We start from the raw sequence: 13,989 nt of genomic DNA, 5'->3' as shown, positions 1-13,989 counted from the left end.
AAAAAAAAAAAAAAAAAAGGAAAAACCCGGATAGAGACATGGGAGGATAATCTTGTGTGGGGCCACATGGATTCGAGAATGTACCAGACCAATTTATTGTAGCTTTAGCTGGGCCATACCAACAGGTTTGGTCGGTGAGGAGTGATATGCTAAATGTTGATGTCAATATCTGATCCAAATAAAAATAAAAATAATAAAAAAAAGAAAAAAGGAAAAAAAAGAAGGAAAAAAAAAAAAAAAGAAACCAGGTGTATCAGACCGTGTTGTTATTTATAAATCAGAAACGGAGCCCGTTCCAGAACCACCTCGGTCCACTAACAGGGACTTACCATCTGCTGGATGCGGTGGAAGCTCTTCCCGTGGAAGCTGAAGGCCTGCTCAAACAGAACCCGGTCCTCCACCGTCCACTCGTCGGGAAACGGAGTGAAGTTCGGCAGGTCGGCCAGAGATTTCTCGATGTTGTGTTTGTGCCAGAAGAGCATTCCCAGAGCCTGACGGAGAAACGGGAAAACCGTTAGAGACAAGCGACAGATGGGTGAGACTGGAAGCCTGGTCAGGTGCCGATTTTTATCCCATTGGTTAAATATAAACAAGGGGAAGGCTGCTAACAAGCTGAAAAGAGAAAACTTGTCAAACCAAGAAGAATGAGAACTAACTTAAACCAGTCCTGGTCCTGGTCCTGGAGGACCACCATCCTGCAGGTTGTAGATGTTTCTCTGCTTCGACTGACCGAGTGATGAACAGGTTTCTGCAGAACCTGAAGAGCTGCTGAGGAGCAGAGAAACATCTACAACCTGCAGGATGGAAGTCGAGGTCCAGGACCAGGACCAGGACCAGGACCAGGACCAGGACCAGACACCGCTGGTTTAAACTAAGATCATCTTCAATTTTGGTCAAACCTTGAAATTAACGTTATGCTCAACCTCATGTGATGTCATGATACCACCAAACCGAACTTTAGCTAAACATCTGTAAATCTGACGGAGCCATTTCTGCGTTGATAAGGTCTATTGGCAGTGGCGGCCATCTTGAACTGGACTGATTTAAGAGGAGAGAGCAGCTGGGACAGAAACACGAACCTGCTCCATGTTGTAGCCATGTTTCTCCTTGGCGATGGTGATGTACTCATCCACTGCAACGAAACACAGAATCAGCCTCTGAACGCCCCGACAGCTTCCAGACGACTTCAAACCCGACAGCAGCCGGGTTACCGGGTTACCAGGTTACCGGCCCGTTCTTACCCTGGTTCTGGTTCAGGCAGCTGCTGGGGATCCAGATCAACATTCCCAGGTTGTCTCTGAGCTGAGCTGCCTGGGCCACATCTGGAAACAGGGTCAAAGGGGTTTTGGTATTTTTAACATGTTAACTCAGGCCACGCCCACACAGGAAGTGATGCGCTCTGCGTCTCTGCCATCTTTAAACCCATTTACGTGGAAAAGCGGAGCGGCGGCAGACTTATACCCCAATGTTGTGATGATTAGGTGTGGTGGCCATCTAAGATTGGACTGGCTCTGAAAGTTAACGAGTTGTAGAAGTACATCCACCGATTATTTCAAGAAAGTTTCCTTAAAATTCATTCATTGCTTCGAGAGATATTTTGCTAACAGACAGTTGTTTTAGCAGCGTAGAGCTCAGAGTGTGTGTTGCCAGTGACTCTCAGCTACTACCACACCAAATATTAGCACAATAACACTGAAACTGACAGATTTTCGTGTTTTTTAAAGATCAGTTGGCTGTGGCAGCCATCTTGAATCAGGTTGACTCCAAAAAAGTAATGGGTTCTAATGATTACTTTCTAAGAGTTTAATTGTAGTCCATCCAGTGATGATATTTTGCTAACAGACGGACAGGAGGTTCTAACAAAGAGGATCTGAGGATCTCCAACGAGAAAAGTTCTGAGTTTGCCGAGACGAGATGTTCTGATTTTCTGCCTGTTTTTAAATTATTCTTCGTGAAGAAATCCTTTCAGGCCTCAGATCAGATTTAAAGTCATTTTCCAGACAGTGGGAACAATCGGAACCAGGATTATTGGACCCGAACTGGAGCAGTTTCGTTCACCAGTTGTTCGAGGCTACCTCTCGGCTAACAGGGCTACGGAGTCCCGTTTCTGGACCCTACCTGGGTCAAAGTCCGGAACCACGGCCTGGTACTGCGGTCCGACCCGCATCCCTCCTCCACCTGTCGGAACACACACACGGCAGCTCATCAGAACGGTTCTGGAGCGCAGAGGTCCAGCTGTGACCGAGGCTACCCACCATGCTCCTCATCGCTGCTGAAGCCCGAACTTCCTTCTTCCCAGCAGCTGTTGGCGCTGGTTCCATTACCGGACAGGCTCTTCCCGCCGGAGCCCGCCGCCGTCCCGGGGCCTGCGCCGGTTCCGCCGGTCGGGGCCCGGCCTCTCCTCTTCCCGGGAGCCTCCGGGTTCCGTTCGAGCATCGCCGGCATGACGAGGAACACAAAAGTAGCTCCGGCTAACGCTGAACTTCCCAGCTAGCCTATTAGCTGCCCCGCTGCTGCCGGAACAAAAAGAGCTCAGCGAAAAAAACGAGCCGGACTCAGAGTTCGGGTCGAACCGGTACCAGAACAGCTCGTCGTTTTAATAAAACTCTGTAAAAATAATAACAATAAAAATAAAGGCGGAAGAGGTGGGAATAAAAAAAAGTTTCAAACAAAGAAGTCCGCTGATGCTAACCGAGACTCCGAGAGGATGCCCGAAAAGTTCGGGATGAAACCCACAGTACGGGACCAGACGGAACCGGACCCGCTCGGATCAGGGGCAGGACTCCGACCAGAACCGATCCACGTCCGAGCAGATCGATGATAAGAGAGGAACCGAACATGTGATCCGTGTTTCAGAATGAGATCTCTGCTGCCATCACAGGTCGACTTTAACATCATCAGAACCAAAGTCCTAAAAACCACACATCTGATTAAATACTGTCTGATCCAAGAGGATGCTAAGGATTTACATTTATTTACAGGTCAAATAACTGTGGAAGGCCATTTCTGCCTCGAGGAAGAAAAAAATGATTCTCAAAGTCTGGGTCGGGGCCCCAATGTGGGTCACCCAACTCCAAGCAGTGGTCCTCAGATAATCTCCAAATATCAAGTAACAATTAAAAACCCAGTTTTTATTATATATTTACACCATAATTGTTACAGAGAATTCAAATTCAAGTAATTGAATGATTTAAAAATAGCATAATGGATGCTAATGGATGTGTTGTCATTATGCTCTTATTTATTAGGATCATTAGCATTTTTGGATGTTTAAACAGCGAACAGATGAGGTCACACAGCTTTGTTGCTGTTATTTTATGGGTCAGAAGCTGAAAAGTTTGGGAACCTCTGCTCTAAGACATAATTCTGATTTATCTTATCATCTCAGATTATATCCAAAATATGACTTATGCTAAATCATAATTTTAGGAGGATAAATCTTATGTTTGAGATCGTCCAGCTGTTCTCCTCCTCCTTCTACCTCCATCCAAATATGTCCTCTTTGCCTCTAACATCCTTCTGTCCCTCCTCTGCACATGTCCAACCATCTCAGTCTGTCCTCTCTAACTTTGTCTCCCTGTCCTTCAACCTGTGCTGGACCTCTGATGTCCTCATTCCTAATCCTGTCCATCCTCGTCCCTCCCAAGGAGAACATCAACGTCTTCAGCTCTGACACTTCCTGTTGTCTCCAAACCAACATGGCTGCTCTCACCACTGTCTGTAAACCTTTCCTTTGACCTTTGACCTTAGCTCACTCCTAAATCTTTCCTCCATTCGCTCCATCCTGCCCGGATGAAGTCCTGCACCTCTGTGACCTCTGACCTTGCAGCCTCCCTCTCAGTCACACACAGGTACTCTGTCCTCCAGGTGCATCCCTCCACCTCTCCAGGCTCTCCTCCACCTGCTCCCTGTTCTCACCACAGATCAGTATCTCATAATCTTAAGGTGCTACGTCATATTTTTGACTTATCTCCTAATTTTAGGATGCTGAGCCACAATTATGAGACGCTAAATCATAATTTTGATTTAAATTCTGCACTAAATTGAGAAAACTTAACGTGCATCGTTGAGGCACCGTTGAGGATGTTTGCAGTTTGTTGCTAGCAGATTTTAGTTACGTCTGCTCAAATAATCTGATTAAAATTAACACTTCACATGCCAGATTTTTTTTTTTTTTTTTTAATTTATTCATTTCATTTAAAAACAAAACAAATGCTATACAAAAAAAAGAAAAAAAGAATATACAAATACAAATAAAATGAAAGGTAGCAGAAAGAAGAAAAAAAATTCTTATTAATATCTGCCCCTTTTTTCAAAAATAAACAAATTCAAACAATGATAGTTTTCAAATAATAAAACATAACAACAAAAGGAAAAAAAAAAAAAAAAAAAAAAAAAACAACTCCTTCTTGTACAGCAATTCTTATGATTGCACATTATACAATTGTATATGTTTTCAACAACTTGACTTTTATCATTCTCTTAAATATATCTATCGAGCCAGCATTTTTATATTCACTTTCCAAATTATTCCACAATCTTATACCTTGTACCGAAGTACATCGGTCCTTCAAATTTGTTCGAATCTTAGGCTTTACAAACATCTCTATACCCTTAAGATTGTAATTACTTACTCTCTTAACAAAGTATACTTGCATATTAAGAGGTAATAAACTTTTATGAGCTTTATACATAACCTTCAAAATATTGTAATCAACCAACTCATAAAATTTCAATAATTTCAACTGACAAAATAAAGCATTTGATGGGTGACTGAAATGTTTTCTGGTAATACATCTTATTGCTCGTTTCTGTAAAATGTAAATCGGATTTGTAATTGTTTTACATGCTTTCCCCCAGACTTCAATACAGTAAGTCAGGTGTGGAGCAATTATTGCATTATATAACATAAATAAAGATTTGTCATGAAATAAGTCCCTTACTTTGTACAATACTGCTATGGATTTGGCTATTTTTGTTTTTATGTAATTTACATGGGGTTTCCATGTCAGCTTTTCATCAATGATAACACCCAAGAACTTAACCTCATTGACTCTACAGAGCTCAACATCATCAACTTTAAAAGGAAGATCGATAGCTTTATTTCTTTTACTAAATATCATATAATTCGTTTTATTCAAATTTAATGATAATTTATTTAGTTTAAACCAAGTTTGTATCTTAATAAATTCTATTTGTATCATCTCCATCATTTGTTCTATGTCTTTTCCTAAACAGAAAAAGGTAGTATCATCTGCAAATAATACACATTTAAGAAGCCCAGACACATTTACTAAATCATTTAGATATAAAAGAAACAACTTTGGCCCAAGTACAGAACCCTGAGGAACCCCACATGTAATGTTGCAGAGTTCAGATCTTGTATCATTCACCTGCACAAACTGCTTCCTGTTTTCCAGATAACTAGATACCCACTGTAAAGCTGTACCTCTTATGCCATATCTATTTAACTTTTCCAGAAGAATGGTGTGGTTAATGGTGTCAAAGGCCTTCTTCAAATCAACAAAAACACTAACACAATACTGTTTTTGATCAACAGCTGCTGTTATTTGTTCAATCAAATCCATGATAGCCATTGATGTAGAATTTCTAGACTTAAACCCATATTGACTGCTACTTAATATATTGTGTTTATCAATAAATAAATTTAATCTATTTACAAATAATTTTTCCAAAATCTTTGAGAACTGTGGTAACAAAGAAATTGGCCGATAATTTGTAAACAAATTTTTTTCTCCATTTTTGTAGATAGGGATTACCTTGGCTATCTTCATGCCGTCTGGAAATACACCATTTTGAAATGATAAATTACAGATATATGTAAATGGCTCAATAACATAATCCATTATATCCTTTACAACTCTCATATCCATGTTCACCCAGTCTTTTGATCTTTTGCTTGCAAGATTTTTTACAATATTCTTTATTTCTTTTTTGTCAGTTCCATCAAGAAAAATACTGTTGGTACAACCCGTGATTGTATGACTCACATTTGTGTCTGTTTTTGGTATTTTAGCTGCAAGACTAGGACCAACATTCACAAAATAATGATTAAATTCATTTACAATTTCGTTCAGATCATGTATTCCATTGTCTTCCTTTACAAAGTGCTGTGAAATGCCTGCATGTTTTTTATGATTTTTCAGAACACCATTCATTACTTTCCATGTTGCCCTCATATCACCATTACTTCTATTTAATAAATCACTATAATATTTCTTTTTATGCTGTCTTATGATAAAAACTAACTTGTTTTTATACTTCTTATATTTATCCTCCGATTCTTTTGTTCTTAATTTCAAGAAACATGAATATAAGTAATTCTTTTTTTTACAAGCATTTTTTAAGCCTTTTGTCATCCATGGTTTGTTGACAGTATTGTTTTTTGTATAATTGTTTTTTACACAATTTTTTCCATACAAATCTTCTACAATATTCATAAACACATCATATGCTTTGTTCACATCATCAACATATACGTTCTTCCAGTTCTGTTTTTTTAAATCGTCTTTTAATTTATCCAAAGCTTTTCTTGATGTGTCTATTATTTTTTCCTTGATTATAATGTCTTTTGTACTACTTTGAACATCTTTATAAATTGTAAAAATTGGTAAGTGATCACTTACATCAGTAATCAAAATACCACCCATTATCTCTCTGTTTGTTATATTTGTAAAAATATTATCAATTACTGTAGCATTGTGGGATGTGATTCTTGTTGGTCTTGATATCATTGGATAAAGATTTAAACTGTGCATTGAGTTTATGAATGTAACAATGTGATTTGAGTCAGTTTTATTTGCCAGGTCAATGTTAAAGTCCCCACACAAAACAATGTTTTTATTACAACTCCTCTCAAAGACGTTTATAATTTTATCTGTAAAAAAATCTATGTTCGATTCAGGTGATCGATATACACAACTTATAATAATGTTTTTAGAAATCTTATTTATTATCTCAATTGTTATTATTTCCATAATATTATCTATAGTCCAAGACATTTTATGAATGATTTTACATTTTATTTCTTTATTAACTAATAGAGCAACTCCACCTCCCCTTTTATTGCTCCTGTTCTTATAATATAACTCATACCCGTCAAAATAAATATTATCTATGTTTGAATCATTAAGCCATGTCTCTGAAAGTGCTATTATTGAGAAGGTTCTGTTTAACTGTTGTAAATAATCTGTTTTAATAGTCATCACTCAGTCTGAGCGGCCTTTGGAGCCTGTGGCTGAAAAATTAGAAATTCGGAGTGTTTTTAGTTAAATCCGGGTCCAGATAAGACTTCATTTGGGTCCAAATCTGGCCCGCAGTCCATCATTTGGGGAACGCTGTCGGCTCTGATCAGAAGCAGCAGCATTATACAGAAAAAGTAACATTAAAAATTAGAATTAGCAGCTATTTAAACCATCTTAACACCGATCTGAGCGGAAAAAATTGCTGTTTAATTGAAACTACAGTAAGTATAAACGTCTGCCAGCGTTCCCTGAAGGAATGCATATCACCCACCAGCCGAGGTTTTAGGTAAAGACGGTGTGTGATGTGTTTGTTGGGGATCACTCTCAGCTACTACCATGTCAGGTTTAATTTCAGATGCAGTTATTGCTTTCTGGGTGTCAGTCAAACAGACAGGTAACTACACCGTCGCCCGCTGTAAGGTGTGTTTTTATTGGGGTGTCTCCTGCAGAAGTTGTGTTTTGACTGAGGTGTATTTTTATTTACTGTCCGGGTTGGAAGCTGGAGACCAGTATGTTCTCTATGTGGGACACCTGATCTGTCCTCTGTGTGCCAGCCTGATAAACATGAACACACGAGGAGGTGGGGGGGGGGCGGTCTGTGAGTGAGTGTGTGTGTGTGTGTGTGTGTGTGTGGGGGGGGGGCTATAAAACTGTGGAACAGCTGAGCCCAAATGTTTGACTGAGAGCTCATCCTTCTGGTGTTTCTAAGGCCCGGCAGTCCTCTGGTGTCCCCCTCTGGTGTCCCCCGATGCCGTGGGTGCTGTCCTCTCCGCTGGACACCCTGTCCCCGTCCCAGCGGCACTGTGAGCGCACGGCCTTCTCCTTCTACCGCGCGGTGCGGGAGCGGCTGCCGGTCTGGCTGCTGGAGGACATGCGCAGCATGGAGGTCCTCTGCTGGAACGACGGCCGCCCGCGAGCCTTCCTGCCCTCCGAGGCGCTGCTCTACGCTCTCGTGCACGACCACCAGGACTATGCACGCGACCTCCTCGGCAGGTACTCGGTGAGCGCCGTCGCGGCGCCGAGCTGCAGCTCCTGCAGCTCCTGCCGCTGCGGCCAGAGCGCGCCGCACCTGAACGTGGCGGTGCGCTACAAGCGCGTGGCCATCCTGCGCATGATGCTGGAGGTCCTGAAGGACTGCGGGGGGGCGCGCGAGCGGCGCGAGTACCTGGACGGCTGCGGCGGCTGTCCTCACTTCGCAGACGCGGGGAAGAGCGCGGTGCAGCTGGCGGTGGAGCTGTCGCACCCCACCTGCCTGCTGCACCTCCTGCTGCACGGCGCGCGACCCGACGCGCTCGACGTGGCGCTGCAGAAACTGGTCTCGTGCGACGCGGCAGCGCGGCGGGACGCGCAGCGCTGCCTGGACCTGCTGCTGCTGTTCCTGTCCGAGCCGCCGCGGCTGCCCCGGCTGCAGGACGAGCCGCAGCGCTGGAGGAGCCTGCTGGGAAACAAGGTGTTCGGCTGGCTGTGCGGGCTGGCCCCGCCCCCGCTGCTCATCCAGGCGCTCAGGTGTCTGGCCCGGTCCGGCCCGGACTGGATCAGTTCGCTGCCGGACGTCCTGCAGCAGGGCGTGTGGCAGTGAGGAGGACTCCCTGGACTCCCTGGACTCACTGGACTGTAAATAAACTGCAGGAGGAGCTGCAGCTGCAGCTGCTCTTCCAGCTGTTTTTGGTGAAACTTTTTGCACTTCCCAGAAAGCTGAGCTGGGAGTGCTGCTGCTAACTAGAGTCTTTAACTGTATGTATGTATATAGGTCGTTTCACACATCTTTTGTGCCTTATCTGTAATAAAAAAAATCACTAAAAGTTGCCATTTTTTACCCTTTCGTTGAGCAACCAGGTCACAAGCTGTAAAACTGACCGAGCTCCAGGAGTTTATGCTTATGCTGATTAGCATAAAAAACATTAAGGAAACCTGAACATTCACTGCAGATAAAACCATAAATCAACAAGAACAAAAAGAAAAAACAGATCAAGCTGTTAGTGTTAACAATAATCTGGTTTAGTTTCCCTTTATTGTCCAAAACAGAAGCATAATAGACGAAACTGAGGCTGAAGTCATCAGCCGTGACCTTTAACCTTTGTTACGTCTCCCATTAGTCCCTAATCGGATCAGAACCGATAAAACATTTGATAAACACAGGTCCACAGGCAGCGATTTACAAGAAAAGTTAAAGTTTTAGTCCGACACAGAACCGGGTCAGGATGCTGTCCTCCCAGAAATAAATAAAAGGAGCATTCCGTGAAGGAATGCCTGTCGCCCGCCGTTAGCGCTCAGGTCATGTGATGTGGACGACTCTCAGCTATTCCCACACCAGAGTTCAGCTCAGTGTCTGCAAAGTCCACTGAGTTTTAACCCTTTATGTGTCAAGGTCGATCAGCTGCGGCGGCCATCTTGAACCAGGGCTCCAACGTAAGTCCAGCGATTCCTTTCTGAGAGTTTTACAAAAATCTGTCCAGTGATTCATGAGATATTTTGCTAACAGACAGAGATGAACAAAGTCACTAAAAATTCTACAGCAGACAAACTAGTTCAGATCAGTTCGACCTGGACTGTAAAAAATAAAATAAAATAAAAACAACTAGTAAAGTTAGACACGCCCCTCCCGCTCCACACCTGCCAGGTTAAAGTGCTTCAGGTTATTACAAAAATAAAACAAATGTCACCTCATTTAAAGTCCTCCGTGCTCCGTCACAGGAAAGAAACGAAGTCTGGTCCCGCTCTCGACAAACAAACGGAACAAATCAGATCAGCTCCCACTCATCATCGACGCCGTCTCCTCCGAGGACCGGGTCGGAGCGCGGCGGGCCGCTGGGCATCTGTGGGAGGAGCTTGGTCAGCCTGCGGCACAGCCCACCGACGGGAGTCACCGCCCACAAGTCTTCTTCTGCAGTAACTGTGAAGAGAGACACACCTGAGAGGTGAGACGGGTCGTCTGCAGCGCCGTTAGAACAAACAGCGCCACGCCCTGATTGGCACGCTCTGAAAGCTCGAACCTGCGGGTAAAATGATTTTCTACAACTCGTTTTCCCGCCGAGGTGGAGGATGAAACGTGGTGAAACATCACCTGACCCCTGATGGATGATAAATCCTGCGTCTCACGACTGTTGGAGACAAAACATGAAACGCCATCTCCACGCCGAGCTTCCAGAACGATCTGAAACGTTTGAGGGGGGAGGGCTGTCGGTTCTTTCTGGAGTTTTGAACACCTCCGTCTCAGTCGAGTTTCCACGAGTCCAGAGATGCGAGAAACTCAGAGTCGACTTTGAAACAAAGTTGCGTCCGACTGGAGACAGGCTGTGATCAAACTGAGACACTTTGTGATTGTATTACTAATGTCTCAGAAACGTAGAAAAAAACAGGAAAAACCTACTGATGAAGCATTCAGAGCAGGGGTCTCCAATCCTGGTCCTCAGGGCCACCATCCTGCAGGTTTTCCTAGTTCCTCTGCTCCAACACACCTGATTCAGTGGTTAAATCATCTCTTCTTGTTCTGCAGAAGCCTGTTAATCACCCATTGATTCAGATTAGGTGTGTTGGAGCAGAGAAACAAGGAAAACCTGCAGGATGGGGACCCTGAGGACCAGGATTGCCCACCCCTGGTTTAGAGCATAGCAGCCTCGTGGTTGGCTTCGTGCTGAAGGAGGTTTTCTGATCGGTCGTTTGGGTCGTGTGGAGCGGAGTTTAATTCACAAACCCAACAACTGCAGGAGGCTCCAGCCTCAATCAGACCAATATTAACAAATTATTCATGTTTTACCAGTGAAGCAGTTGGCGTTGCCGGGGATCTTCTTCCAGTAGTCTCCTGCAGGGTTTTTGTTAGAAATGCCGTAACGTCGAGCCAAGTCTCCGTTGATGCAGCGAACCCAGGCGGTCCGGGAGCTGAGGACCAGCTGACGGACCGCCAGCCCTGCGGACGCACACACACACACGTTACACACCAGTGGGCCGAAACACCGGACGGATGTGGGGAGCGGACCGAGCACCTGGTACAAAGTCCCAGCCCGTCCCGACGGGCATCTCGTCACTTAGTCCGGTCCTGACAAAAACGCTGCCTTTGTTGTCCAGAGCCCAGAGGAGCCGGTCGTTGGGACTCGTCTGAATGCTGACCAGCTGCACTCCTGTTGGCTGCAAGAGAAAAATCATGGATATTACATGCTATCCAGTTAAAGATGGCTGCCAAAGCTAATCAACCTCAGACACAGAAAAACCCCTGACACAAACTGATTGAACAAGAACTTTGGCATTTCTGCTGGAGTCATGAACCACCAGAGGGATTTTAAAGAAACTGAAAAATATATATTTATAACCTTTAGATCAACTTTGGAGTTGACCTAATTCAAGATGGCTGCCACAGCACTACCTGATTGCTCAAGAACTTTGGCATTAACTGTTTGAGTCAAACCTGTCTGTCAAGATTTCACCAAAACGGTTGAAATCATACCTGCCAACCATCCCACATTTAGTCCCCCGTCCCGTGTCCCACATCACCCTGTGCAGGACAGCCAAAAGTCCCGCATTTGTCCCTCACAAGCCACACTTTGTATTTCTCACGCAAAAAACACACGCACGGCCTTTTTGTCACTTTAACGCTATATTTAGTGAGTTTTCAGATTTTTTTTAAAGCAACTAGCAACAAATCTGGTGACTTTGTCAGCTGAATGTGAGAAAGCACTCATTCTGCAGCGTACCGTAAGCCCCGCCCACTTCCCCCAAGCACTGACAGCTGTCAATCTCCCAGCAGAGAGGAGACCCGCTCATCTGATGACAGAGGGCTAAAGATGGAGAGGCAGAAAGATAAAGATGGAGGCAGGAAAGAAAGCTTTTCAAAGGAAATTCTGTCTGAGCATCAAGAGGAGGCCTGGAAATGTTCAGGTTAGCTAAAGCTACTAATACTAATAAATAACAAGTTACAACTGTTTACTGATCAGTATTTACAATCTAACAGCTGAGAGGATGGGAAGAAAGATCCAAACTTGAGAGCAACTATGATATGTGTTTAATTCAAATTAATTGTTCAGAATTCAGGAAAATCCTGTTGAATCTGTGATGTTTGTGTAGATTTCTGGGAGGGATGTTTTAAAGACTGATCAGCTGTTTACATACAACTGTATATATTTGGGCAGACAGACTTAAACACAGATAATGTAAGACTTAAAATGTGAATGTGTGTGTGGTTGTTGGGGGGGGTTCACGCTATGTTGTCCCACATTGACATTCCCAAATGTTGGCAAGTATGGGTGATATGCATTCCTGAGAACAATGCCAGGCCTTTAAATTACAGTTCGTTTTACTCAACCGCAGATCTCTGTCCAACATGAGTTAGGTCTTTATTTTTATTTATTTTACAGCAGAGCGAAGCTGAAGAGGCCAAAAATAACACCAAGAGCGCCAACACCTCGGCCTTGAAGAACCACTGCAGACACACACACACACACACACACCTCACCTGCACAGGAGGGTCGATGTAGATCCAGGCCGGCATCATCATGCTGGAATTGAGAGGCTGAGTCCCGACTCGGAAGTAAACAAGTCCTCGGCTGTCCACGGCCCAAACGTTCTGGCTGCCGCAGCTCACGCTGACCAGACGGACGCTTCCTGCAACACACACAGGTGACATCCTTACCTGAGCACGTCCAGAGGCCTTACTACAACTCATCACATGGGTTATGTATGATTTAAGGCAAACATTTTCAGAAAAATGATTAAAAACAGTTGTTTTTATACATTTTTATACAGCTTAAAGGTGCTGTGAGTTGTTTTTAACCCGGGTGAAGGAATGAGGGTTGGGGACGTTCAGGATCGGAGTAAACACTGAGCTCTCACTCTTTGCTGATACTGCTGATGCTCCTGTTTCCTCTTATATAACGTCTTTTAAGTCTTCAGGCAGTCATGTGGTGTTTGATAGTGAGAAGGGCAAAGGAACTAAAAACAGATCTCCCTCACAAACATATTGAGCTCAGAGTTTCCAGCCTGTTGCACAACCTCAGCTGTGTTTCTCCGTCACACTGACAGCCTGACTGTGTGTGCACGGCTAAATCAGTATGTGTGGAGTCTGAAACCATCAGCAGGACGCCCGGGGTGTCGGGTTTCAAATCATCCCCTAATGTGCTCAGCAGGGTTAACATCAACCCTGATCCTGGAGGCTGTGCCGCCTCGGGTATCAAACCCTGGGCTGAGCAGTTTAAAAATCAGAGGACATTACAGCCAGCCCCAAAGACTCTGCAGAGCAAAGTACGGGGATCTGTGTTGGTCCTGAGTTGTGTTGTGTCACGATGCAGCGTGCAGAGAAGAAATAACAGCAGCACGATGAACCCGTGTTAGATTTTATAATTGCAGAATCATTATCTGCACCCTTTTACCCGCTCAATAAAACGACGGACTTTGTTTCTCCGGAGATGCTTGTGGTGTTTGTGAAGAGTTCCACTCTCGTTTTAAATCCTGAGTCAGCACTTTAATGATTTTCTTTATCTGTGGTTTCAGTTCTTTTAGATGCAGCTGCTGCCTTTGATACGTCGATCGCTGCATTCTCTGGTCGAGAGTCGAACGTGTTGTTGGTCTTTAAGGGACAGTTCTGTCAGGGTTCAAATTTATCTGTATCTACGAAGAAATACTCCTCTTTCATTTCTCCCCAGACCTGATGGATGGATGGATGGATGGATGGACGGACGGTCGGACGGACGGACGGACAGATGGATGGATGGATGGATGGACACATGGATGGATG

The 13,989-nt window shown here is 44.1% G+C and overlaps 3 protein-coding genes across 7 annotated transcripts in view; 1 reads left to right on the top strand and 2 right to left on the bottom strand.

The window, feature by feature from the left end:
* The window catches only part of rcor1 (REST corepressor 1), a gene marked incomplete in the record, with an annotated part of 12,432 nt that extends 9,517 nt beyond the window's left edge, over positions 1-2,915 (bottom strand). The window contains 5 exon segments of the mRNA XM_025010964.2: positions 330-491; positions 1,080-1,132; positions 1,242-1,322; positions 2,119-2,178; positions 2,256-2,915. Coding sequence (XP_024866732.1) covers positions 330-491; positions 1,080-1,132; positions 1,242-1,322; positions 2,119-2,178; positions 2,256-2,445 — 546 coding nt within the window.
* The window catches only part of ankrd9 (ankyrin repeat domain 9), a 15,209-nt gene extending 6,139 nt beyond the window's left edge, over positions 1-9,070 (top strand). The window contains exon 2 of one of the 2 annotated variants that reach the window (XM_025010966.2): positions 8,677-9,070. In XM_025010966.2, the coding sequence (XP_024866734.1) occupies positions 8,677-8,844 (168 nt within the window). In that variant the 3' untranslated portion in view covers positions 8,845-9,070. Of the gene's footprint in view, positions 1-7,924 lie in introns of those variants that run through there. The other variant, XM_017437672.3, reaches the window with a different exon arrangement.
* A 187-nt stretch (positions 9,071-9,257) lies between these two features.
* The window catches only part of tecpr2 (tectonin beta-propeller repeat containing 2), a 21,513-nt gene continuing 16,781 nt past the window's right edge, over positions 9,258-13,989 (bottom strand). For 2 of the 4 annotated variants that reach the window (XM_017437680.3, XM_017437681.3), the window contains exons 24-27: positions 12,712-12,860; positions 11,249-11,390; positions 11,023-11,172; positions 9,258-10,158 (exon numbers count right to left, since the gene is read on the bottom strand). In XM_017437680.3, coding sequence (XP_017293169.1) covers positions 10,007-10,158; positions 11,023-11,172; positions 11,249-11,390; positions 12,712-12,860 — 593 coding nt within the window. In that variant the 3' untranslated portion in view covers positions 9,258-10,006. The remainder of the gene's footprint in view (positions 10,159-11,022; positions 11,173-11,248; positions 11,391-12,711; positions 12,861-13,989) is intronic. The other 2 variants (XR_003040326.2, XR_003040327.2) reach the window with 2 other exon arrangements.

Source organism: Kryptolebias marmoratus, linkage group LG10 (assembly GCF_001649575.2).
Source record: "Kryptolebias marmoratus isolate JLee-2015 linkage group LG10, ASM164957v2, whole genome shotgun sequence".
Lineage (NCBI taxonomy): Eukaryota > Metazoa > Chordata > Actinopteri > Cyprinodontiformes > Rivulidae > Kryptolebias > Kryptolebias marmoratus.
Note: the sequence above shows the minus strand (reverse complement) of the source record. Positions and strands in the feature narration are given on the sequence as shown.